Genomic DNA, 23,728 nt, shown 5'->3' with positions numbered 1-23,728 from the left:
ATACTAACATTTGTCTTGCAGGTTATTATTTTATTTTTTGGACTAACGTTGTTTTACAGGACAAAGGAGCACATTTTCCTTCGGATGAACAGTGTCTGAAGACGCCTTCAAGCTTGATGGAAGGCGTCTTCGTACTGTTCATAGAAGGTGCCTTCCGTAGAATGAAGTTTTGGACGTTGTCGCGGATAAGTGTCGGGTTGTTCGGGATCGAGTTTCCTAGGTTGGAGGCGCCTTCAATGGCCTTGGAAGGCACCTTCTATGCTCTTTATAAGCCTGCTCGCCCAAAGCTTCAAAATATAACTCACATACAAGCTTCTATGCATCCAATTGAGGTTCCGACTACTCCGGCCTATTACTGTGACTATGCTATTACGCTGTTGTACCTGACTACTGCCGAGGAACCGATTAACACCGAGATAAAGCTTGCAATCTTCGAAGGTGTTGGGTAATGAATTGTAATTAATTTTTAATTATTTGCAATAGGACAATTGCAAGGTATTGTACTTGTTCCGTCTTTCTGTGTATTCAATTTCTTCTTTCGGAGGTACTGGAAAAGGCTTTTAATGGATTACCCATCGATAGGTCCGCAGACCTGGGTTTTGGAGTATGAGTCGTTGAAGACTTCGAACCAAGTAAAACCGCTGGTGTTTTTTTGTGTTCTCATTTCACTTTAATTTTCAGTTGCGTGCTTAATTTTTGAAAAGAACGTTATTTTTAAAGACACGTGATTCACCCCCAAGTGCATCTCGATCCAACAAAACGCTCCCGTTGCTCCCTCCTCTACACACATAAAAAGAGAGTAACACAAAACGTTAGAGTGAGAATCAAAGAAGATGTATCCGGTGCAGACATTCCGACACTTAAATCAGTACGATGATCGAGTAAAAAGTAAAGAAGATGAACAATATATACTTGAGCGTAAAATATAATGTGTAATCAAGTGTATCCTTGCCAACGGAGAAAATTTCCCTATTTTTATATCATCTCATAATCTTCGTAATAATAAAATGACAAGAAATATTATTTATCAGAAGATATCGAATAATAGAAGGAATAAAGTTTTTATTCGAGAAATCTTCCAATATAAGAAATTTGTCGGTTTAAAAAAGATATAAGATGCCAGCGATATATACATACTAATTTTGATCTTAAACCTAAGTTTCTATCAAAATTCTTCAGAAAAAATCCATCTACATTTTCCGAATTAATTAAATGTATTGGATCCATCTACATTTTCGTATTAACGTTTTGTGTATATATATATCCGCGTAATTTTGTTTATTCTTAAATCGAAATTTTCTCCAAGTGATCACTTGTTTTTTCCGTTTTATTTTCATAAAATTAAATATTCCTCGCCGAATCCGTCCCTCGCAGAAGCCCTAGCCGCCCTCGCGATTCTCCTCGCCGCGAGCTCCCTCGTCGTGACGAGCTCTCACAGGCGCCCTCCCTCGGCGAAACGAGCTCTCGTTCTCCCCGCCCTCCTGCGAATCTCGGCCCTCTCTTGCCGTGCCCTCCCTCGTCGCGCCCGAAGCTCCCTGCAACGAAGCTCCCCACGACGTCGGCCCTCGCCGCGCCCTCCCTCGAGCCTCCCTCACTTGCAGCGACGAAGCTAGGGTTTCCCCGCGCCTCCCTCGCCGCGACGCGCAACGTCGACGCTCGCCGCGCCCTCCCTCTAGCCGTCCTCACTTGCCGGTAAAAGCTAATCATTTTTAGAAATTGCATGACTACTTGCTTTTTCTGTTGTTTTGATCTGTGTTATACCGGCAGATAACACAGTTCTATTGTTTCTGATCGGATTGTATTGCTTGTGTTGCATATTTCAATTCTCTATGAATGCTTATCTGTGTTATAGCTTCGTACATGCTTTTTCCGGTTAATCATTTTTATAAATTGCATGATTAATCATTGTTAAAATTCCTTAGCAAAACATGATTTGTTTCTATTGTTTTTCTTCTGTGTTATACCTGTATCTACGACAAATCATCTGGTAGATGAATTAGTCTGAAAATCTGGAGTCATATAGGACTAGGAATACTTTTGCCCTTATATTTTTCCGAGTTAGTTCTCTAAGACCAAATATAATTAGTCTTAGATGAATGTAATTGTGTCTTCATTGTAGAAGCACTCTTGCTGATTATTAGGTCATAAGATTTAGTCTTTCTTCTCCTCCATTAGGAAGATGAAGAGGTTGTTTTCTATGACAGAGAAAAAGTGATGCAAGGATAGTAATCCTTGATTATATAGTCTCCTTGGATTAGGTGAATTTAATTGTTCATTTGAGAATATTGTTAAGTTTCTTTCTATATCTACAAAATCTTCTAATTGATAAGTAAAGATACTATTACGTCTTCTAGTTATAATGTTATCTAACCGGGAAGTCATATTTGTTTTTGTTTGTCCTCTCACTGTTAGTGAGGGGCATGCAAATGGTTCAGCTTGAGTTATTGTGAGACTCTTACTAGTCACGTAAGAAACTTATAATTATTTTGGGGTTGTCTTGGGACAATCTTACCAAGTGATAACTTTCTTAAATATTTGTTAATGTTGTCCAATGCTTCCCTCCAATCAGTTGTTTGGATATTCTTTTGTAGATAGTTTTCTATTGGTAATAGCATATTTTCTAGTAAAGTTGTTATATAATGCAAAGTAAATAATGCTAGTATAGTATTATTTTGTTGAACTAAAACTTTGTCTCATTTTCTAGTTAGTTCAATACTACAATATCTATTTTCTTTTGTCTTAGCAAATTGTTTAGAGAAATCTAGGGCTTCTTCGTAATGAGTATTCTCGTTGTGCAGTTTGTTCATTTAAATTTGATTTCCTTAACTGTAGTATGTAAGAGTTTCAGTTTGTTTTCTATCTGAGTTTTATGTATTGTAATTGGATCTTTAATATGAAGTAAAACAGTCTTGGACTAGAGTTCAAAATTTTATATTTACTTTCTTCAATAAGTTTTGAAAGACTAAAGATTTCTTTCTTGGTAGGAATACTAAGTAGATTAAGTTGACTAAATCTTCTGTTTAAAGAATCTTGTGATTCTTTTAGGAAGTCTATGTTTCTTTAAGTCACTTATTATTAGAGTTTGTTGGACTAAAGTATTGGATACTTATTCCATTAAGTTTTAGTCTGTTGTTGGTGAAATTCTACGGTAGTATATTGAGGAGTAAATCTTTGATGGTGTTTAAGTGGGGATCATCATTATGTAAATAATGGGCATATTTCCAAGATTTGATATAGTTCACATAAGTCTATAAAAATTGTTTACATAAGTTTAGAAAAATTTGAAAAGTTAATTTTTCTACCATACTGCGAACATATATTGAAATGCCTTCTAGAATAGTATTGGGGAATCCAGTATCAATTCTGAAGTTTCCTGTTCTGAAGTAGTGATTGCTTTTGGCTTTAAGTTGGGCCAAAGTTAAGTAATTGGGCCTATGGGTGAGGCCTAAAGGTTGTTTGCTTGTTTTTTCATCAGCAATTACTTGCACATGAGTTTTGTCTAACAGAATTTTGTCTGACTAAAGCTTTCCGTCTGCCTTAAGTAAAGTTCTTATAAAGAAATTATGGCCTATTGCTGCCCTAGCATAAGTAAATATTTCATCTAAGGAGTAAAAGCCTTTATAGGATGATTTTTCACATCCTTATATGACTATTTTGAATTTTTCCCAGTCATAGGAAATTCCTGCTTGTGTTCCACAAAAGACTACATAGCACGAAAATTTTATAATGACAATTTTATAGTTGAAACTTCACGGGAATTGTAGGAATATTCCAAATATTGTCTAGAAGGCAATTCTATATACTGTCAAGTTTTTCTCTAAAGAAAAAATAGAATTGAACCTCATGTCTAGTAAATTGTTGTAGTTCCTGATTCCCAAATCTCATTATTTTCATTGCGAACACTCTTACCTTCGTCGGTCTATCCATAGATCCTGTAATATTTAAGTGATGTTAATATAAAAGTCTAGATAAAGCATCTACAAAAGAATTATTTATTCTCTTTAGATATATTCCCAATGAATTTTTAATCCTTTGTTTATGATAGTGTTTGTAAATTGAAGTCATAATTTTGTTCTTAAATTTTTCCTTAAACCATTTGTTAGTTCTAATCGTACTGTTTTTGCTTGTTGTAGATAAAAAAACATAAATACATTAAGGTAATAAATTACTATTAGAATTTTGAAATCTAGGAAAGTTAAGTGACTTTTTTCTTTATATTTTTCTTAAGTGTATCTACATAGAGCTTCACGTGTTTTTGGATTATAATTTCAAGTTTTTCTTAATAACACTTTCCATCTTGAGTCGCACCCATCAATTTCAATTACCATGTAATTAATATCTAGTGGAAAATTAGAACTGGAATAGTTTTAATTAAAAAAAAAAGGGCAAGCCGGTGCACGAAACTCCCGCCATGCGGGGTCCCTGGGGAAGGATCATTGTACGCAATCTTACATTGTGGTCCATTGATTTGTCCTATACTTTTAAGGTAATGTCGAGCATAATTAAGGAGTTCTAAAAATGCTCTAAGAGTTTTTGTTTCTAGAAAGTAAGAATTTTGAAAGTAATATAAGATTGAAGTGAAAATTTTTCTTGTCCGATTTCTGCTTCTAAGAATTATGTGTTTAGTGGCTAGTTACATCTTCTTGCAAGATACTATAAGGCCATGTTTTTTAAATAAGTTGAAGATTATGTGGAGATGCATGTAGTGTTCATTTTTGTTTTTGATAAAATTAGAATGTCGTCAATATACACATATGTGAATAAAAAGACATCTCTAAAAATATTATCTATTTTTCTTTGAAAGGTTTGAAGTGCTATCTCAAGTCCAAATGGTATGAGTAGTCATTCGAAGGTTGTTCATTCTATAGAATTAGGGTGCATTTTCACTTGTCAAAATTTTGATTTCATGTCGAATTTTGAGTAGTGATATGGATATAGGTGAATGGCCTAGGAGAAATTAAGAGGGGAAGAAGGGGCATTTTGATCTTTTCACTGTGTAGGGTGTGTAGGGTTTTAAGGAGAAGGAGGCACTGTTGAGAAGGGGGCTTCCTTCGTTTTCTTCGGTCCACCACCACCACAAACACGGGGAGAAGGGGAACACGACCTCCGTTGCTCATCGGACTACCTACGCCGCCGTCACCACCTTCTCCTTTGTCACCGCCATCGCCGCCTTCTCCTTTGTCGCCAGCAAGCCACCACTCCCTTCTCTCTCTCTCTCTCTCTCTCTCACTCTCACTCTCACTCCATCCTCTTCAGCGTTTTTGGTCACCGTCACCAAGGGATGCACACCTCAACGACCCTCCCCTCGTCGCCGGCGGCAACTGCGTCTGAACCGTCTTCTTCATTCTCTTTTGTCGTCGCCACCATGAGGAAAGCATGCCTCAGCCACCTCGCCACCTCCCCTCTTGTCGGCAGCACATGTACTTGCTCCCCTCCCATCAACAGACCTTCAAAGCCTCATTCCCCTCATCGTCACACGCTCACCTCGATGTCGACGGTTCTCATTCCCTTCTTTCTTCCTCCCCACATGTACTTCACAGGGCCTCTCTCGAACAAGCTTCATCCCTTCTTTCTTCCTCCCAGCGCTGTTGCCTCCGGGGAAAAAGGGGGTTACAGACTCCTTCAACGCGTGCAGCTAGATTGGCGGCATCGCTAGCAGCCCCAGCAAGTAACCCATGTGTCGGCAACCCCCTTTTCCCTCATGTGTGCCACCGACTCCCCTTCGTCGATTTCCTCGCTCCATAACCAACAACCACCTTCCAACGACAGCCATCGGTTGACCCATCGCCTTGGTCGACCCATTGCCTCGGTCTGACATCGATCCAACGCCCTTGCCCTTAGGCCCGATGTCGGTCTAGCCCCTGATCCATGTCGTTCATGCGTTGTTGATGCGTTCCAACCTCCCCCGAGCTATTGTCGTAATGCACCTCGCTAGTGTGTTCCAGTTTCGTGCCAATGTGGTGTTCCGGCCTTCATGCAGTTATTTTATTTCTGCCTGTGTGCCGTTGTCATAGCCCGACCTGCGTGCCACTATCATCTTCCGGCCTGCGTGTCGATATTATAACCCAGCCTGCGTGTCGATGTCATATTCCGATCTACGTGTTGCTGCTAGGTCCCGGCCTACGTATCGTCTTCCGGATCCAAGTCGCATTCGGCTCTGCGCCGCCAAACCCAGCTCCACATCCGCCTCCCGTTCATCTTTCCAGTTCAGGATAACTCGAGCAACGTCCCGACTAGCTCACCGATCCACCCGAGGGCGTTCTCTGGACCAGGGTACGTTCTCCATTCTTATTCTATACGCATTTCATTATTATACGTCTTAGCCTATTTCTTATATATTCGTTGGATCTGCCTCGAGCATTAAGGCACCAGAGACCGGAGTGACCCGGTCGTTGGCTGCAGGTCGTATTGAGTAGAGGATTTTTGACGACTTGGTCAACATAGAAGTCGTCTCAGCGTACCACCCCCCTTCGGGACATCACGATTCGATCAATTTCCATCCACCTCACTCGGTGGTTCGTCTGACTCAGTTTTCGGACGAATCTTCTTCACCTGTTTTGGAACGTGAAGATGGGCGACGTCGGAAGGTTCTCGACCATTATCATAATCCCGGAGGATCCTGACAAACATATTATCTTCTCCTCTTGCTTCATGAATATTCGGAAATCGAGGGATTGACTTTGAGCTTTAGCTGGCCAACAGGTTAGTTTTTCTATTATATTTTTCCCCCCACTCCACGGATATTTGAGAGTCGAGGGATCGAGACAGATTCTCAGCCGATTGGCACGACTCCTCGATCAGGTACATTATTGGCTCTGCTCCCTTTTTACGGTTATAGGATCTGTTATAGCTCCTTGATAAGAGAGTAAGATCCTAGTTCCTTGATCAAAGACTAGGACCTTAGATTTTTGATCGGGCACTAAGGGCATAGTTCCCCGATCAGACATTAGGGGCATAGTTCCCCGATCAGACATTAGGAGCATAGTTCCCCGATCAGACACTAGGGACACAGTTCCCTGATCAGAGACTCGTAGTACAACTTCCCGATCAAGATCTAGGGGCTTCGCTCTTTGATTTTAAGGCCTTACTCTCCGATCAGGGACTAGGGGTCCAACTCTTCGGTCAGGTGCATTATAGGCTCTGCACCCTTCACCATAAGGCTCTGCATCCTCTTACTGCTATAGGCTCTGCACCCTTCACCATGGGGCTCTGCATCCTTTTACTGTTACGAGCTCTGCATCCTCTTACTGCTATAGTCTCTGCACTTTATTACTACTATATGCTCTGCATCCTCCACCTATGGGATTTTGCATCCTCTTACGTCTACAGGCTTTGGTTCCTTCACCCACGGTGCTCTGTTTCCTCTAATTGCTATAGGCTCTGTTCCCTTATATAGCTTGGGATTCACTCCCTTTGACGGTCAGGGCTTAGATTATTCTTTCCCCGACTCTGTGAATATTTGAGAGTCAAAAGGGATCGACACTATTCCTCTCCCCGACTTCATGGGCATTTGGGAGTCGAGGGATTAAGTCAGACTCTCAGTTGATTGACACCGTTCCACGATCAGGTATAATAAAGGCTCTACTCCCTCATATTCCTGTGGGCTTCGCTTCTATGGACTTCAGGGCTTAACCTCTCCCGTTCGAGGTCAAGCTATCACTACCGGTCTCAGACTAGAGTATCTCCATTGGGCTCGGATTAGAGTATCACCACCTGTGTCGGACCCGACTATCGCCACTGGTCTTAGACCAGAGTATTGCCATTGGTCTCGGACTAGAGTATCGCCACTGATCTCGGATCGGAGTATCGCCAACGACCTCTCGGTCGGGTCTCAGATTCTTGCCCCAGCGCGAGTTATAAGTGAGCATGCTCTTACGACCAACGACTTCTCGGTCGACACTCCATACTCTTGTCTCAGCACAAGTTATAAGTGAGCATGCTCTCACGACCAACGACCTCTTGGTTGGTGCTCTAGATTTTCGTCCCAATGCGAGTTATAAGCGAGCATACTCTCGTGACCAACGGCCTCTCGGTCGGCATTCCGGACTCTCGTCCTAGTGCGAGTTATGAATGAGCATGCTCTCACGACCAACGACCTCTCGGTCGGCATTCCGGACTCTCGTCCCAGTGCGAGTTATGAATGAGCATGCTCTCACGACCAACGACCTCTCGGTCGGCATTCCAGACTCTCGTCCCAGTGCGAGTTATGAATGAGCATGCTCTCACGACCAACGACCTCTCGGTCGACGTTTCAAACTCTCGCCCCAGCGCAAGTTATAAGTGAGCATGCTTTTACGACCAACGACCTTTTGGTCGGCACTCCAGACTCTCACCCTAGCACGAGTTATAAGGTAGCATGCTCTCACGACCAACGACCTCTTGGTCGACACTCCAGACTCTCGCTCCAGTGTGAGTTATAAGTGAGCATGCTTTCGTGACCAACGACCTCTCGGTCGACGTTCTAGACTCTCGCCCCAATGTGAGTTATAAGCGAGCATGCTCTCGTGACCAACCTCTCGGTCGGGTTCTCGTGACAAACGACTGCTTGGTCGGGCACAACGACTATTCGGTCATGTATGCTCCTCTGCCTGGCACTCACTGTTCGTGTTTCACTCGCCGCTCTGCCTGACTTGTCACCCAGTTAACACTTGGCCCACTCGTCGCTAGGCTCACGGACTTTGCGCCCACTCGGCTTCCCGGCTTGGCCCCCTCTCGCATTCTCCTTTGATCTCACGGGTTCCACGCATGCTCCGTTCACAGGATTCGCTCCCGCTCAGCTCACAGGTTTCGCTCTCATTCACCAATCTCTGGGTTCTGCTCGACATTCTTTGTGGCTCGGTCGACATTTTCTTTGTCGCGCGCTCGACACCGCTTGCCCATCCTCTTTCGACTCGCTCGGCATTCTCCCTATTATTTGGTCGGTATTTTTCGATCGTCTGGTTGTATTTTACGATCACCTGGTTTACATTTTCGATCACTCGATCGCGGTTTATTGTTGCTCGGTCGACATTTTTTCGGTCGCGCGCTCAACACTGCTCATCCATCCTCTTTCGACCAGCTCGGCATTCTCCCTATTGTTCGGTCGATATTTTATCGGTCGCCTAGTTGTATTTTACGATCACCTAGTAGACATTATTCCATTGCCCGGTCGCAGTTTATTTTCCCTCGGTCGACATTTTCTTGGTTATGCACTCGACATCGTTCGCCCATCGTCTTTCCACCCACTTAACATTCTCTCGAGTGCTTGGTCGGCATTTCTTTGATCTCCCGCTTGACACTACTTGGTCTTTCGCTTTGTTCTGTTTTTAAGTACTCTTGGCATACTTTCGTTCGCTTAAATCCTCTCGGTCGGCTTTCTAAACTCTCGTTGGAGAACGAGATATAAGCGAGCAAGGCTCTCGTGGCCAAGGATCTCTCGGTCGGGCATAACGACTAGTTGAGCGGGTTCTCTCCCTGATCAGGTCCTGGTCTCACTTGTCGCTCTATTCCACTCTCGTCGCTTGGTCGACATTCATCTCATTCATCGCTCGCACCTCATTCGTCGCACTGTCCAGTGTTTATCATTCGTGTCTCACTCACTGCTCTGCCTAGCGCTTATTGTTCTCATCTCACTCGTCGCTTTGCCCAGCGCTCATCGTTCGTGTCTCCCTCTCGGCATCCGATAAATCGTTTGCTCGACACGTGCCCGGAACTATTTTTAGTCGCTCGTTCGGTATTATTTTAGTCACTTGCTCGGCATCGTTATAGCTCTCTCTCTCTCTCGCTCCATTGTCTCTTCTCTTGGCTTGTCACCAAGCAGAGATACCCCTCATGGCTTGCGACGTCACGCCTCTGAACCGCCTTCTTCGTTCTCTTTCGCCGCCACCACAAGGAAAGCATGCTTCCTCGTTGCCTTGCCGCCTCCCCTCTTGTCGGCAGCACATATACCTACTCCCCTCCCATCGATAGTGTCACGCCCCAGAGGAGTCTCTGCTGATAAAATTTCGGCAACATCTTCTTTGTACCAGTGACAATCTGAATCATAAATACATCTATAACTATATACATCAGCCCACACGGTTGGAATATACACAACCACGTAGTTATATACGCAGCCCACACGGCTGGAACAAAATAATCATAACCACGCAATTATATATATTAAATAGCCCACACGGCTGTACTAAAAGAAAAAACATAGCGGAAAATAAAAGAACAAGTCCACACAAACCAAATAAATACAATGCGTACCGACACGACTTAAAACACAAATACAATACTAAAACAATGAAATAGCCACATGGCTAAACACCAATACCTTGCCAAATCAATAAAAAATATATATAAAAGAAAACAAGAGCGAAGTAAAATCATCTTTTGATGTGATGTGGGACCGACAAACCAGATATTCCAAGCGACACAACATATCTATCTGCTAACCTGAAAACAACATGAAAAAAAATAAGGGGTAGTGAGTATAACATACTCAGCGGGTATCTAGCAGATATGCATAGTAAGATGCAACTACCAGTAATAATCATGGAGTACAGTCTCCTGAATAATAACAAGAAATGAACAACTGAACAACAGAAGAACTGTACTCACCAGGACCTCCTATCCTGACATAAGGGTGTGAACCCCACCAACAGATGCAGGGGCATCATACCAAAATCATGTCTCCTGGATGCATGTCAATCATATGCAACCACAAAATGCAACATCCAAAATACAGCAATCACAAGCAATAAATGCAATCCATGCATATTATGCAAATATCCTGGTCACCCCTGACGTCAGTCAATCACCTCACACACGATGGTGAGGTCGAGTGGGTAGGACTGTAACAACTGTGCATTCTGCTATCACTAATTCTGAGTAATCGAGTGGACAAGATGTTGTCGGAGTACACCTATTCTCCTACCCCAAACAGAGTGGGTGAGCTCAATGCTTTCATCTCCTTGTGTCATAATCAAGGGGAGGGATCCCTGTCCGCTACTGTCACGCCCCGAGGAAGTACCTCCCGAAAAATTTCGGCAGCATCTCCCCTGTACCAGTGACAACCGGAAACATCCGTACAAACAAAATACGTCAGCCACATGCGGCTGGAATATTTAGGCACAAAAGAAACACAACCACGCAGTTAAATATCTAGCCCACACAGCTATATCGAAAACACAACGGAAAAACGAATAGGAAACCCACGAGTGCGAAAGTCCACAAAATACCACAGGTATAAGTCCACAATACATGTATCAAACATAGTTCGTTTTCACAACTCTAAATCCAACAAAGTCGAAGTGTAGGAAAAGAGAAACCAAAACCGAAACGGGTCTCCGGATATGACGTGGGAAGGGGGACCGGCCAGCAGCATACTCCAAGCATCTCCATATCATCTACCTACTGCCTGAAACCAACATAATATAAACGGGGTAGTGAGTACAGGGAACTCAGCGAGTATAGACAGGATAAAGCATGGTCTACATAAAGATATAGGAATCAAAGGATACAGTCTCCATAAGCAAAGAATAAGGATATGCTAACATAACGCAACTCATCTATCTATACCTGATAAAATGACTGTGCATGAACATACCAGACATAATAAAGGCATATAACGTAAATGTACATACCCGAAAAGAACCAACCCCCTGATACCATGATCTGTAAACCCACCGTGTCAATAACCTACTCCGGACACCTGTGCAATATATATACGACTGCAAATATATGTAAAGTAAATGACATGTATGCAGCATGACATCCATATGCAGCATACATAGCTCAGACAAGTGCAACAATACACAATCACATGCCGCTAATAGCTAGTAAGCATGTATGCAAAAATATCCCCACCGATGCACCGTGCATCATATGCAAAAGTGCATGCATGCTCCATGGTCACCCCCGCCACCTCTCTAGACACCACGACCCCTGTATGGCCGAGAGGCTTGGGTCTGTGACGACTGTACTACCCTCCAGCCCACAATAGAGTGGTCGAGGCGGACAGTCCGCCAGTAGCTATCTAACTACATAGCATCAGGGTCCCTGACTGCTCACAACGCCGGATCTCACTAAACCTCGTGACCGGGTGGCACAACAGGACAAACGGCGACTGCTCCCGCTACCACTACCCATGAGTGGCCGAAGGTGCGCGCTAAACCAAACCAACTGATGACCCTCTCAACCACAAGGGAGACAACGGTCATCAGATGCAATGAATGGTGAGCATGATATACATATATATAATCATCATCCATGCAACAACCTTCCCCCTCATAAACGCCTCCAATAACCACAACAGACGTAACTACACATACCACTATGCAAATGGAATGGTAAACATGTAGAACCTATAACCCATACCAATCACAACCTAAACAGGTATAGCCCACAAATATTCAATACAGTCCTCCCTACATCACTCTACATGTGTATAAACAATAGAGTCACAAATAACAAGAATAGAGACTGTAACGAAGCAACCCAGATCATATCAAAGATCAAGCAAAAGGGACAAGCAGGAAAGCAACAAATAATAAGATTTAAGGAATGCAACCTAAATATCCAAAAACATATAACCATGCTTTAAAGTTCAAAGAGCTAAATAGAGATTTAGGAAGAAATACCCGCCTCGATATATCCCGAAATCAACAGAACCCCCACGCCACGCGACTCGTCGTCAATCAAGGTCCTGTATCACATATACAAATTTATATAACTATATATGTGTACTCTACAACTAGATGAATAAATCTACAAGTAACTAGCCAACTTCCTAGCAATAGCTGACCACGATTTCTACGCCTTTCTATTAGTAAGTGTAGATTAAATTTCACTTAGCTTACCTATCCATAATTCAAATTCCCTTTTACCGATCTTAGTTATCACTAATCCTTTCTACATCACCTAACAAGAAATGAACCTAAACATCATGGGAAACCATTTCAGCCTTAGGTGAATCCACACTTACCTCCTCAATTATTGAGATGGCACAACAGAACATAACCCCACAACATTTAGGTTAACCTACAATGTATAACTTTTAATTTTCCAACATAATAACACTTACCACTGTTAACCAAGATTGCTCCACCCAATCCACAGTAATTAACTCCACTGGGACAACACATAAAAGAAGCTTCCAACACCTAGACACGCCCAAAACCGGTTACTCCTGCTAGTGATCCAGATCATGGGCTATAAGGATTCAGGAATAACAATCTGTTGGTTACACAGATAGGTCAAGAAAGCATGATTTAAACAATGCATAAATCCCCTACACAGAGGACTACCTTTTATATCTCCACCAATCAGAACAAGAAGGAAAAGCAGCTATAAGTCAACAATAATCTGTTAACAACACAACAAGCTGATGTCCTTACCTCTGCTCCCTTTATCGTCGGAGACGATCACTGATACAGTGGAGAAATCGATCCAACTGGGCTGTGGTGGCCGGAATCACCGCACCTGCCTCTGTTCTCAGAACAACCCATTCGAATCGAGACCAGAAGGAAGATAAGAGGATTGAATTCAAGGTCAAAACCAACTGTTTACCTTCAAGAATCCCCGCTAGGGCACGATCTGTGCTTGTTCTTGCTAACGAACAGAGAAGGAGATCGGGAAGGGACAATGGCTGTTACTTCCTCCACACACGCGATGCCGGCCTGATCCAACCCCGGCACGCTCGATTCTCTCCCAACCGCAAGCGAGATCTACGGATTCGGGAGTCCAAACCTGCCGTTCGCCGAGATCAGGGAAGAGAAAAGGGATCGAGGAGAAGGAGGGTTTCGGCTCTACTAACCTTTCTTCCCTTCAATGCTCCAAGGTCCGCTCCTCGCCGGCGACACCGAGGGAAGAGGAGATTGCCGGTCTCGGTCGCGTGAAGTCCGAAGTCGCGAGCGGCAGGGAACGAACAGAGAAGGGAGTCGGGGGGTAAAAGAAGGGTTTCGGCGCTTTATATTGAGGTTAATCCCAACCTTAGGTTAGCTTAATTAAACCTAAGTTTAACCTTAATCAATTCCCACTTAATTTGGGTATTCCAAACCTGTCTCCAACTAACCCTATCGATATATCCCTCAAAACGAGTCATATGGACTCCGTTTAACTCCAGATAAATTTCTAAAAATTCTTAAAAATTTTCCTAAGATTATTCCACGATAACCCTAAAAATAGTTTCGCATATATTACAGCTACCACGTGCCAATCACACTATCCATGAGTGGACCAGCGGAGCCCCGTCACTGCACACACCTGCCTGACTAACCCATGAGTTGTTGTGTGTATAGATCCATGAAACTGGCGATGTGCTCAACAATAATGAAGTCGACAATTGCTCAGCATGTAATCATGCAAAATGATGCATGGCACTAAGCATGTAACTCCTGAAAATATCAGCCTCCTCATAATGTGTACCAAAAGGAAAATCGAGTCTCTAACAATGATCTAGGTACACATGTCAAGTAATAAATCTAGGTACACATGTCAAGTAATAAACATAGGTACGCACGACAAGTAATAAACCTAAGTACATATGCCAGATAATAACTAGTAGCTAGACCTGTATTCGGTAATGCATTGTATGTCACTACATAAGTACACATGGCAGAATCAAGAGAATATAAACATTAATGCATAACAGATCACAATATGGCATACTACGGGTATCAAGTAGTAACATACCAAGGCATATAAAAATATAACTATTACTACTAGTTATAATCTACTAAGCATATCAGAATCATAATATCAAAAAGATAAGTCAAAGGGTACCTGCCTTTGTCTGTCGAGCATGCTAAGCAATCTCATGTCAAGACACTCGTCTTGAATCAAAGTCATGCGATCACATATATTTTATTTAGCTAATTTCATATGAATTAAATAGATAAATAAAAATCCTCAACTTAATTAGGAAAACCCCTAATCAAACAATCATGAATCCTTTGATCACTCACAACTAATCATATAATAGAACTAATCAACTAACTTGGATAACAATTAATCGAGTTAATCTCTAAATAAAATTTCCGTTAATCTACAGATCTATCAATTAATTCATGCATTATCACAAACCTCAATACATAAACCATAACCCAAACAGAACCCGCAATTCCAATTCATTCATCCGTTAGACAAGAGATTAAATCTCCCTTAATCAGATAATATGCACAACCTAACTAAAATCGAAATCAAATAACCAATCTAACACAGAAATGGAACCAACCCTCAAGTAATCATACACTGATTAGATCTTACCCAAATTCGAGGGCGTTTGATGGTGGTTCACAGCCAACAACAGGGATTTTCTGCTGCTCCCATTCCCTTTACCTGCTAACTTAACACCAAACCATCAGTTAGCTACTGATCAAGTGCAGAACTGAATCAATTCTGTATTAATCAAACACCCATCACAGCTTACCCCAATCTGAACCTGCAAATCGCTCTCAAAGGAAATCTGAATGTCACTGTGGTGGCGTGCCATGGCAGAGAAGGGTAGTGATGACACTAGAGCACCAACTCGAAGGAAATCGGAAGAAAAGGAAGGATCGGTGGTGAATGGTCATCTTTCTCACCAAATCTGGCCAGAGCACAGATCCTTCTTGCTCGTGCTTGATTGGTATTAGCATCGGAGCAGATCGACAGCTAGACGAATCTGAAGCGATCGGTGCATCTTCGTTGGTGATGAAAAGGAGGTGTGGTCGGTGGCGACAAATCAGAGCTAGGGCACAAAATAGGTGAGATCGGGAGAGGCTCAGCACAATCGAAGGGTGTCGGATCTCTTACTTGTGGCCGAAGGAAAGGTCGGCGGCTCGAACGGAGCGATCGGCATGATTGGCCGAGGAAGGGGAATGGCGGCTTCAATAAGGATCAGGAGAGGACCACGACTTGAGGGAGAAGATGATGGAACTGTGGGGTGCTAGGGCACATTGCCAGCCGACGATCGACGCCGGCGATGAGTCGAGGAAGAGGAAGACGCTTGCAGGGTGGGTAGCGGTAGAGATGGGAGAATGGGAATCGGGAGAAGGAAGGGGATCGGGAGGAGTCAGGAGGGGAAGAGAATCGGCGTGGTGAGGAAGAGGGAAATACTTAGGTTTTATATTAAACTTTATGTTAATTCACCTAATCAACTCCTAGTTTAATGGATATTCCAAATAGGCTTTCCCAAAGCCGATAAATTCATCCCCTTAAACTCATCATACGAGCTCCGAAAAATTCTCAGAAAATCCCTAAAATTTTTGTTAAAGTTATTCGTCTATTAAACCTTATTATAGTATTATTATTTTGTCACGGTATTTTACAGACCGACCTTCAACGCCTTATTCCCCTCGTCGCCACGAGCTCACGCCGACATTGACGCTTCTCATTCCCTCACAAGGTCTCTCTCGAACAAGCTTCACCCCTTTCTTCCTCCCAGCGCTGCTGCCTCCCGGGAAAAAGGGGGTCGCAGCCTCCTGCAACGTGTGCAGCTAGATTTTCGGCGTCGCTAACAGCCCTAGGGAGCAACCCATGTGCCAACAGCTCCCTTTTCCCTCATGCGCGCCACCAACTCCCCTTCGTCGACTTCCTCTCTCCACAGCCAACAGCCACCTTCTAGCAACAACCACCGGCCGACCCATCACCTTGGCCGTCCCATTGCCTCGGTCCGACATCGACCTAGCTCCACATTCGGCTCTTGTTCATCTACTATCTCAGATCACAACAATTCGAGCAACGTCCCGACCAGCTCACCAATCCACCCGAGGACGCCCCCTGCCAGGGTATGTTCTCTATTCTTATTCTATACACATTTCATTATTATACGTCTTAACTTGTTTTTTATATATTCATTGGATCTATCTCAAGCATCGGGGTACTAGAGATCGGGGCGACCCGATCGCTGGTTACAAATAACGTTGACTAGAGGACTTCTAACTACTTGGTCAACATAGAAGTCATCTCAGCATATCCCCTCCCTCCTCTCCCTCCGAAATCGCGATTCGGTCAACATTCCATCCACCTCACCCGACGGTCCATCTGACTCAGTTTTCGAACAGTATCAAGTAGCATTTTGAGTTTTGTATTTTATTTAGGAGTTGGTTTTATCTGGTATTTTATATTCATTATCCACCGTTGTTATTTAATTTTTTTATAGTTAAAAACCATCCTAAATTGTCCGCATTTTTGTTTTGACCCTTTGTTTACTAAAGGTTGGACTTCTATGCGTAGAAGTAGATCTTTAAATTGCTCTATGGGCTAGTAATTGTTTGATATGCGTAGTGCATTCTTCCATTTCTCAATTTGTATATCTTAAGTCTTGGGTTTTGATGGTAAGATCTAGGTCTATAATTATTAATTTGCAATAGATCTTTTCTCGTTCCTAATAGTTTATAGGGTTTTCACCTATGATTTTTTTTTTTCTAATTGAGAGATTAGAGAGGCCAGGTATGGTTGGGTATTTATCAAGTGGAGAAAATCCGTGGGAGTAAGTAAATCTTTTAGTATGATTAAATCTGAGTTATCAAGTGGTTTTGTCTGTGCACTGACATTTACTGTTATTAGTGGTAGATGTAGAGATGATATCCTTACTAGTAATTGTAGGAATAGGTGTAGTTGTGGTGGTTTTATGGGTGTCACTACGCTTATACAATAGCATTGTAGAAGGGGTAATCAGAAAAAATTGAGGAGACTATGAGTGTAAAGAGAAAGATAGCATAGTCTTTTGTAAGTAATAATGTTTTATCTTTAGCAATAAAAAAACTAAGTCCTAAGATTAAGGGAATATTTGGATGTACAAGAGGTTTTATCCAAAGCTTAGAGAGGGAAAGAGAGGAACCAAAATTATCGCATTTGATATAAAGTCATAAGTGAGTATTCATTACAAATTTGTTACATGATAGTTGTTGATAATCAAATTGGATACTAATCAATGGTTGAGTAGCAGTTTTGATGAGTCCTGGTGGGACTATTGATAGTATAGTGGTTTCATCAATCATGGAATTGATGACCCCACTATCAAGAAAAGTATGAAGTGTAAATTCATGGACATAAATATTTACTAAAGAGTGAACTCTTATATCTGTGTTCATCCAGTATTACCGATATTGGGGATTATTATGAATACCAAGTATCACTTCATAAAACTTTTTTAAGGATTTCTAAAAATAAACTAAGTAAACTCCATTTAGAATTTAGGAAAGTATTAAAATAGTATTTAAAGTGTTTAAATTCATTATTAACATCGTTTAATTCATCTAATAGATTCTAATAATCTAAATTGAAAGATTAATTTATTATACAAAGGAAAATTAAATTGATAAACTAAAATTTTCAATTTAAATCACGATTTTGGATTCTCTAATAAAACTTAAGGACTTGTATTTGATTTTTAAAAATTATGAGAGTACGTTAAAAAAACAGCGCAAACTATGAAAGGGTGAAATTGAAAATTTCCTGGATTACAAACCCTAAAACTCTAATTGCTTTTTTCTTTACCAAACAACTCCAACCTTCATCTCTCGTTTTGTCTTTTGCTTCGATAGATCAATGGCAGATTCTTCGTCGAGATCTTTGCCTTCCAAGAATAACTCCGTCGCCGAAGAGGAGCCCAAGCTGGAGCTCCTCAAGAAGGTCGTGTTTTTTATTTATTTTCTCGTCTCTTCTGCAGCACTCCGCTTCCTGCTACTTGTTGATGAGCAAATTTTTTTTCCGATTGCAGATTCGAAGGCACGAGGTCGCCATCTCTGAGCTGAACCATCTCCAACCCTCCCGAGTACTTCTCTTCTCTCCCTCGAGTTTTCCCTTGTGCCTTTGTTCTAGAGCAATCCTGATTTAGGGTTTTTATACTTTTTTATTGATGACTGTTTCGATTTGGCATCGATGTTTCCCTGTTGAGAGTATTGAATTGGCTTGCATTCGTAATAAAATCCATAGTGTGCTGATTCAAATTGCTCAAAGATTGTAGAGCTGTATCAAGGTCAGGAATGGATATAGGAATTAGTATTTAGGTGGGCTTGAATGTAATAAATTATATATTATTATTAAAATATAATAAATTATACATATATAACAAAAAAAATCATTATATTACATTATATTGTTCAACAAACAGGATAAAAGAAGTCTCCGGGGCTACGATGCAATGGTTAGACCCTCTAAGTGGTTAACCAGATCACACTGCATGGATTTTCTGGAATGACAACTCTAAGAACGCTAGCCACTTGGATGGGCCTCCGCGCAAGCTCTTCTCGATTTATCTTGGTAGTCGGTAGGAAACTTCGGGGGAGTTGGCCGGTCACTTCTAGAATAGGGGTGCAAATAAGCAAAGCCGCTCGTGAACCAATCACGAGCGACTCGGTCAAAACTCGATTCAAGCTTGAAGTTGACCAAGCTCAAGCCTAATTACCGACTCGATGGTTTATTGAGCCAAACGAGCCCATAATAATATATATTTTTATAGTATATAATATATAATATATTAATTTATTTATAAAAAAAAATAGGAGCTCAAGCTTGAGCCCATAATTAAATATGAAGCTGGAGCTCAACTCGAGCTCAAGCCCATATAAATCAAGTCGAGTCGAGCTCAAGCCTAGGTTGGCTCAACTGGGCTTGTTTACAGCCCTACTCTAGAAGTAGTCGATTCGAATTGTTGGATACTTCGATTACCAAAAAAAACAAAAAGAATGAAAGGAAAAGAAAACAAAATTCTTCCCCTCTTCCGACGATCTTGACTAGCTCCGACTGAAAAAAAAAAACAAGAACTGCTCATGTTGAAGAGGAAGAAGAACTAGGATTGTTGTTGGTTGGTTGGAAAATTACAAAATGAAGGGAAGGAGGAACAGGAAGAAGAAATGAGGGTTGTTGTTGGAGAAGGGGAAGAGAAGGACAATTAAATTACGATTGAAAAGCAAAAAAAACAAGGAGAAGGAATGAGAAGATCATAAGGAGCAGAAGAGGTCAGCACGGGGAGGCTTGTGTATGAGGTGGTGGGAGTGCGGTTGCTTATATGGAAGAGAATAAAAAGAAAAGAAAGGAGAAAATAGATTTATCAAAAATTCCCTAACTCATTTTAAATCGATTGAACCCATTTAATTCAATTCAATTTGGTTTGGCTATAACTTGGTCAAATCAAATCCAAATCAATCTTGATTTTGGCCAACATACTCCCGCTCTCCGTGCCTACCCAATGCATTTTGTTCGATCCCAATCTGATTTTAAATTAGCACCTTCACTTCATGTTAAAAAAATTCAATACTTTATAAAATTTATATAGATAATAAAAAAAATGGACTGGGAATCATACGTGGCTCCATCTCTAATTAAGGTAGCGATCCTTGCCTCCTACTTCCGTCCTCCACAATGCTTCCTCCACAAATAGCTTGCTAGAAGACTCCACATTCTTAAAAAATTGCCAAAAATAAAATTCTATATCTCTTTTTTATCATCGTGTATGCCACCATACACAAATCCTAGGTTCTCATTTTATGCCCCCATCAACAAATCTGGACGTGTAGAGTTTGGTGATACAAACTGTTATATTACCTTCATATGCCTTAAGTCGGTATATAGACTTCTAATAAAACTATAAACCTAAAAGTGTTGATCTAGAACTAAACTTGCTACATAATATATTATTAACTCGATACTCTTCACAATTCTTCTTGAGACTAAGACATGATCATAAGGAGTTAATGAAACACACTGCCAACAATCTATTCGATCTCAAATCAGCAAAGCGTTATAATAGTTGAAGAAGCAAACAAACAATGGTTCCTTCTATGTGAAATCAGCCAACACATCAAAGAGAGGATAAATGGAGATCTAAGAAATTAATCTATGAAGTGAGCTTCTTTGTTGAAGTGGCGATTATAGCAAACACTCAATAGACCAAGCGAAAAGGAAAAGGGTTATAGAGTAAGATGAATAGACAAATAGATAGCACAACTCGACCTTTTGCTAGAGCAATATAAGAATATGATATTTTTTCTCTTTATGTCTTCACTACAGATTAGACCGCACACACAACACAACAATAGGATAGAATAAGACATGCAAACAGAACAAAGAAAGTGAGAAGAAGATGCAAGAGAACAAGATGGATTTGGACCTTGATCGGCGAGCCTGAAATGAGGGAAGATAAGTTCACGCATCTAGATCTGACTTTTCCTACAGATAATAGAGGAAAAGAGAATAGAGATGCACTAGGAGAACATCGAAAGGCTCAATAGAGGGCAAAGGTTGATATACGAGGAGAGAGAGGATCCGAAATCTGCAGTGGGAGTCGAGTGGGTCAGTCATATAAAGGTTGTGATTTGCTTTCAAGAAATCGGTGTAACATCGTCTGTAGATGTGTCTCCACTTGAAAAAACCAGCAAAATGAAAAGGGAAGAAATTTCTTAGTGTCAAAGACAGTGATGCTAGAGAATTGGCCACGTCAACGATTTCTCAGTGACAGATGAAGTAGAAATTGATTAAATGGAAAGGAGTTAGGAGTGTGATGATAAGGGACTTAACAAGGAATTTTATGATGATTTGTTTGTCCACGAATAGAGGACTAATTCTTGCAATGAAAAACTGAACTAAGTTTTGTGTAGTTGCTTGTACCATGATTTCTCCAGGAGAGAAACACTTGAGATACTGATTATATTCATATGACTTACAAATATGATTTATTCTGCATATAACCATATTGTGTTTATATTGTATGATCGATGTATACTTCTTTTTTTTTTTTTTATGAAAATTAAGAAATCATCTCTTCCTTGCAATTTGATAATCTTTTTTTCCTTCTGCCTTATGTTTTTCCTAGACAGTATACCAGCAGAATTGTAATATCTTCTTCCGGAAGACTATCAAGACAGTGATGGCATCTGAACAGAGTAACTTGCCTTGCCAGTCCTGGTTAAGTTCATACAAATCTTTTTCTCTATCTGTTGCACTCATTTTCTTAAGTTATGTTGGTCAGAACATCTTGATTTAGCTAAAGCTCAGTTGCAAGAATTTGATGCTGTTTTGAAGCAACCACAGAAGCAAAAATGATGAAGGTATGTCGTTTCCAATTTTTCCCTTTCTTTCTCATTATCTTGTGAGTGCCCTTAGATAAAGTGATGGCATTGCATTGGTTAAGGAACAAGTGTTTAGTAGGGCGATCTTTGTTCAAAAATATGAACTCCCAGTTGAAGAAATAATAGAAGATAATCAAAGAAAATAATTTCAAAATTGAAAGAAAGAAATAGTAGTCCGAATTGCTGCCTTTGTCTCAAGAGATTTCATACTGGGATCGACATGACGGCGTAAGTTTACTCGGAACTAAACATGCTGGAATAATTGGCACAATTTTTCTAAGTTCTTGTACAAATTACCAATGTATTCAGATTTAATTCTGGAAACTGAGGCCCAGCAAAAACTTCAGACTTGAATTTCTCATTATCTTACAATACTTCCTATATCTTCATGGAACAATTTGCACAATAATGCTGTCGATCTTGCTACGACGACTTAGGAATTACTTAAAAAGTTTTATTAATCTATTTATTTGATTGCTACTTGCCTTTTTCATTCCTTTGCAGATACATGGTGGGTCATAGTTTCTGCCTTCGTCAGTGTATTACAATTCGGCTGTGTGCCCAGTATTTTGTAATATTTTTTTCGTTTTTTTAATGCCTAATGTCTATTATAGTTGTTGAAAAATGTCACATCTGATTCCATCTACGAGTAAAATTTTCATTTCATCCTGATCGCTGCATCACTAATTACCATAACTTCAGATTGGCAAATTATGTTTTGTTTTTTTTTTTAAAAAAAAAATCTAACTCTTATAGAACACGATGAAACAGAACTTACGCATTTCTGGATTGACAAATCATGTTTTTTAATCTAACTCTCAAAGAACATTATGGAATACCATTGAATCTTGTGTATCATTTCTTTCAGTTTAGGTACTTGTAAAGTATATATTAATGTGATGTCTTGCTAATCCAATAACAATGAATCTTTGCATTCTTTTCCTTTGTTTTGGACGGTGGGGTGGTGCAAACGAATGGAGTGAAGGTTTTCATAGCAGCGGTGTTCTTGGGAATATTTATAGAGGGGGAAAAAACTCAGCAAATTATTGAATCACGGGAATTACATAGCTGAAGTTGTCGAATATTTGAATCACTTAGGCCAGTTTTAAAATTATCAAATCATATTTAATATTCATTTTACCTCTTACTGTTCACAATTGATAGATTTACCCATTGATTGTTACACGATTAGTAAATCTGTGAATCGAATTAGATGTATTAAGGAAATTAGATGGGCATATTGGATCAAAATCTATTGATAAATTTTGAGAACTTTAAATCACTCTAAACATAGACTTTTGTACTTATCTAAGTCTCCTAATACATTTATGTTCTCAAATATCAATTTGATATACTATAATGAGAGCAATGATTTTTCTCCATAACCTCCATTTAGATAGATGAAATTATCATCCCTAACCTAGGTGATTTAGATATTCAACTTCGGCTATGAGGTCAATGATTTACCCCCAAAAAATTAATAAACAAACAAATATTGTGAAAACATAGGGTGAATCATTTTCACCATCCATGTGAACCAAAAAAATGAAAAGTTGTAGATGCTAAATTATATTTTTAAATACATTAAATGGCTAATTTATATTGTCATATTATTTTAAAAAGTGAAATTTGAATATGACTAGATTAAAAAAAAACTGTACTAACAAAACTTTACCAGTTATTCTAGATCCATGTGGTAGTCCTTTGAT

General features: G+C 40.6%; 1 protein-coding gene across 1 annotated transcript; it reads left to right on the top strand.

The window, feature by feature from the left end:
* Nucleotides 1-236: 236 nt before the first annotated feature.
* LOC122004455 lies at nt 237-22,688 on the top strand. Its single transcript, XM_042559342.1, has 7 exons — nt 237-445; nt 1,348-1,692; nt 18,495-18,582; nt 18,671-18,724; nt 21,764-21,833; nt 21,920-21,998; nt 22,524-22,688. The coding sequence occupies exons 1-6, from the start codon at nt 237-239 to the stop codon at nt 21,991-21,993; spliced, it is 840 nt and encodes a 279-aa protein (XP_042415276.1). The 3' UTR covers nt 21,994-21,998; nt 22,524-22,688.
* The last annotated feature ends 1,040 nt before the right edge of the window (nt 22,689-23,728 follow it).

Source organism: Zingiber officinale, chromosome 7B (assembly GCF_018446385.1).
Source record: "Zingiber officinale cultivar Zhangliang chromosome 7B, Zo_v1.1, whole genome shotgun sequence".
In the NCBI taxonomy this organism is placed as follows: domain Eukaryota; kingdom Viridiplantae; phylum Streptophyta; class Magnoliopsida; order Zingiberales; family Zingiberaceae; genus Zingiber; species Zingiber officinale.
The sequence above is the reverse complement of the archived record's forward strand: the minus strand, read 5'-3'. Positions and strand labels throughout refer to the sequence as shown.

Bases quoted from the DNA above. Each gene is read 5' to 3' on its own strand.
- LOC122004455 (XM_042559342.1), top strand. From the start codon at position 237: ATGGCCTTGGAAGGCACCTTCTATGCTCTTTATAAGCCTGCTCGCCCA. The intron at 18,583-18,670 runs GTCGTGTTTTTT...TTCCGATTGCAG, and splicing joins AGCTGGAGCTCCTCAAGAAG to ATTCGAAGGCACGAGGTCGC. The intron at 18,725-21,763 runs GTACTTCTCTTC...TGTTTTTCCTAG, and splicing joins ACCATCTCCAACCCTCCCGA to ACAGTATACCAGCAGAATTG.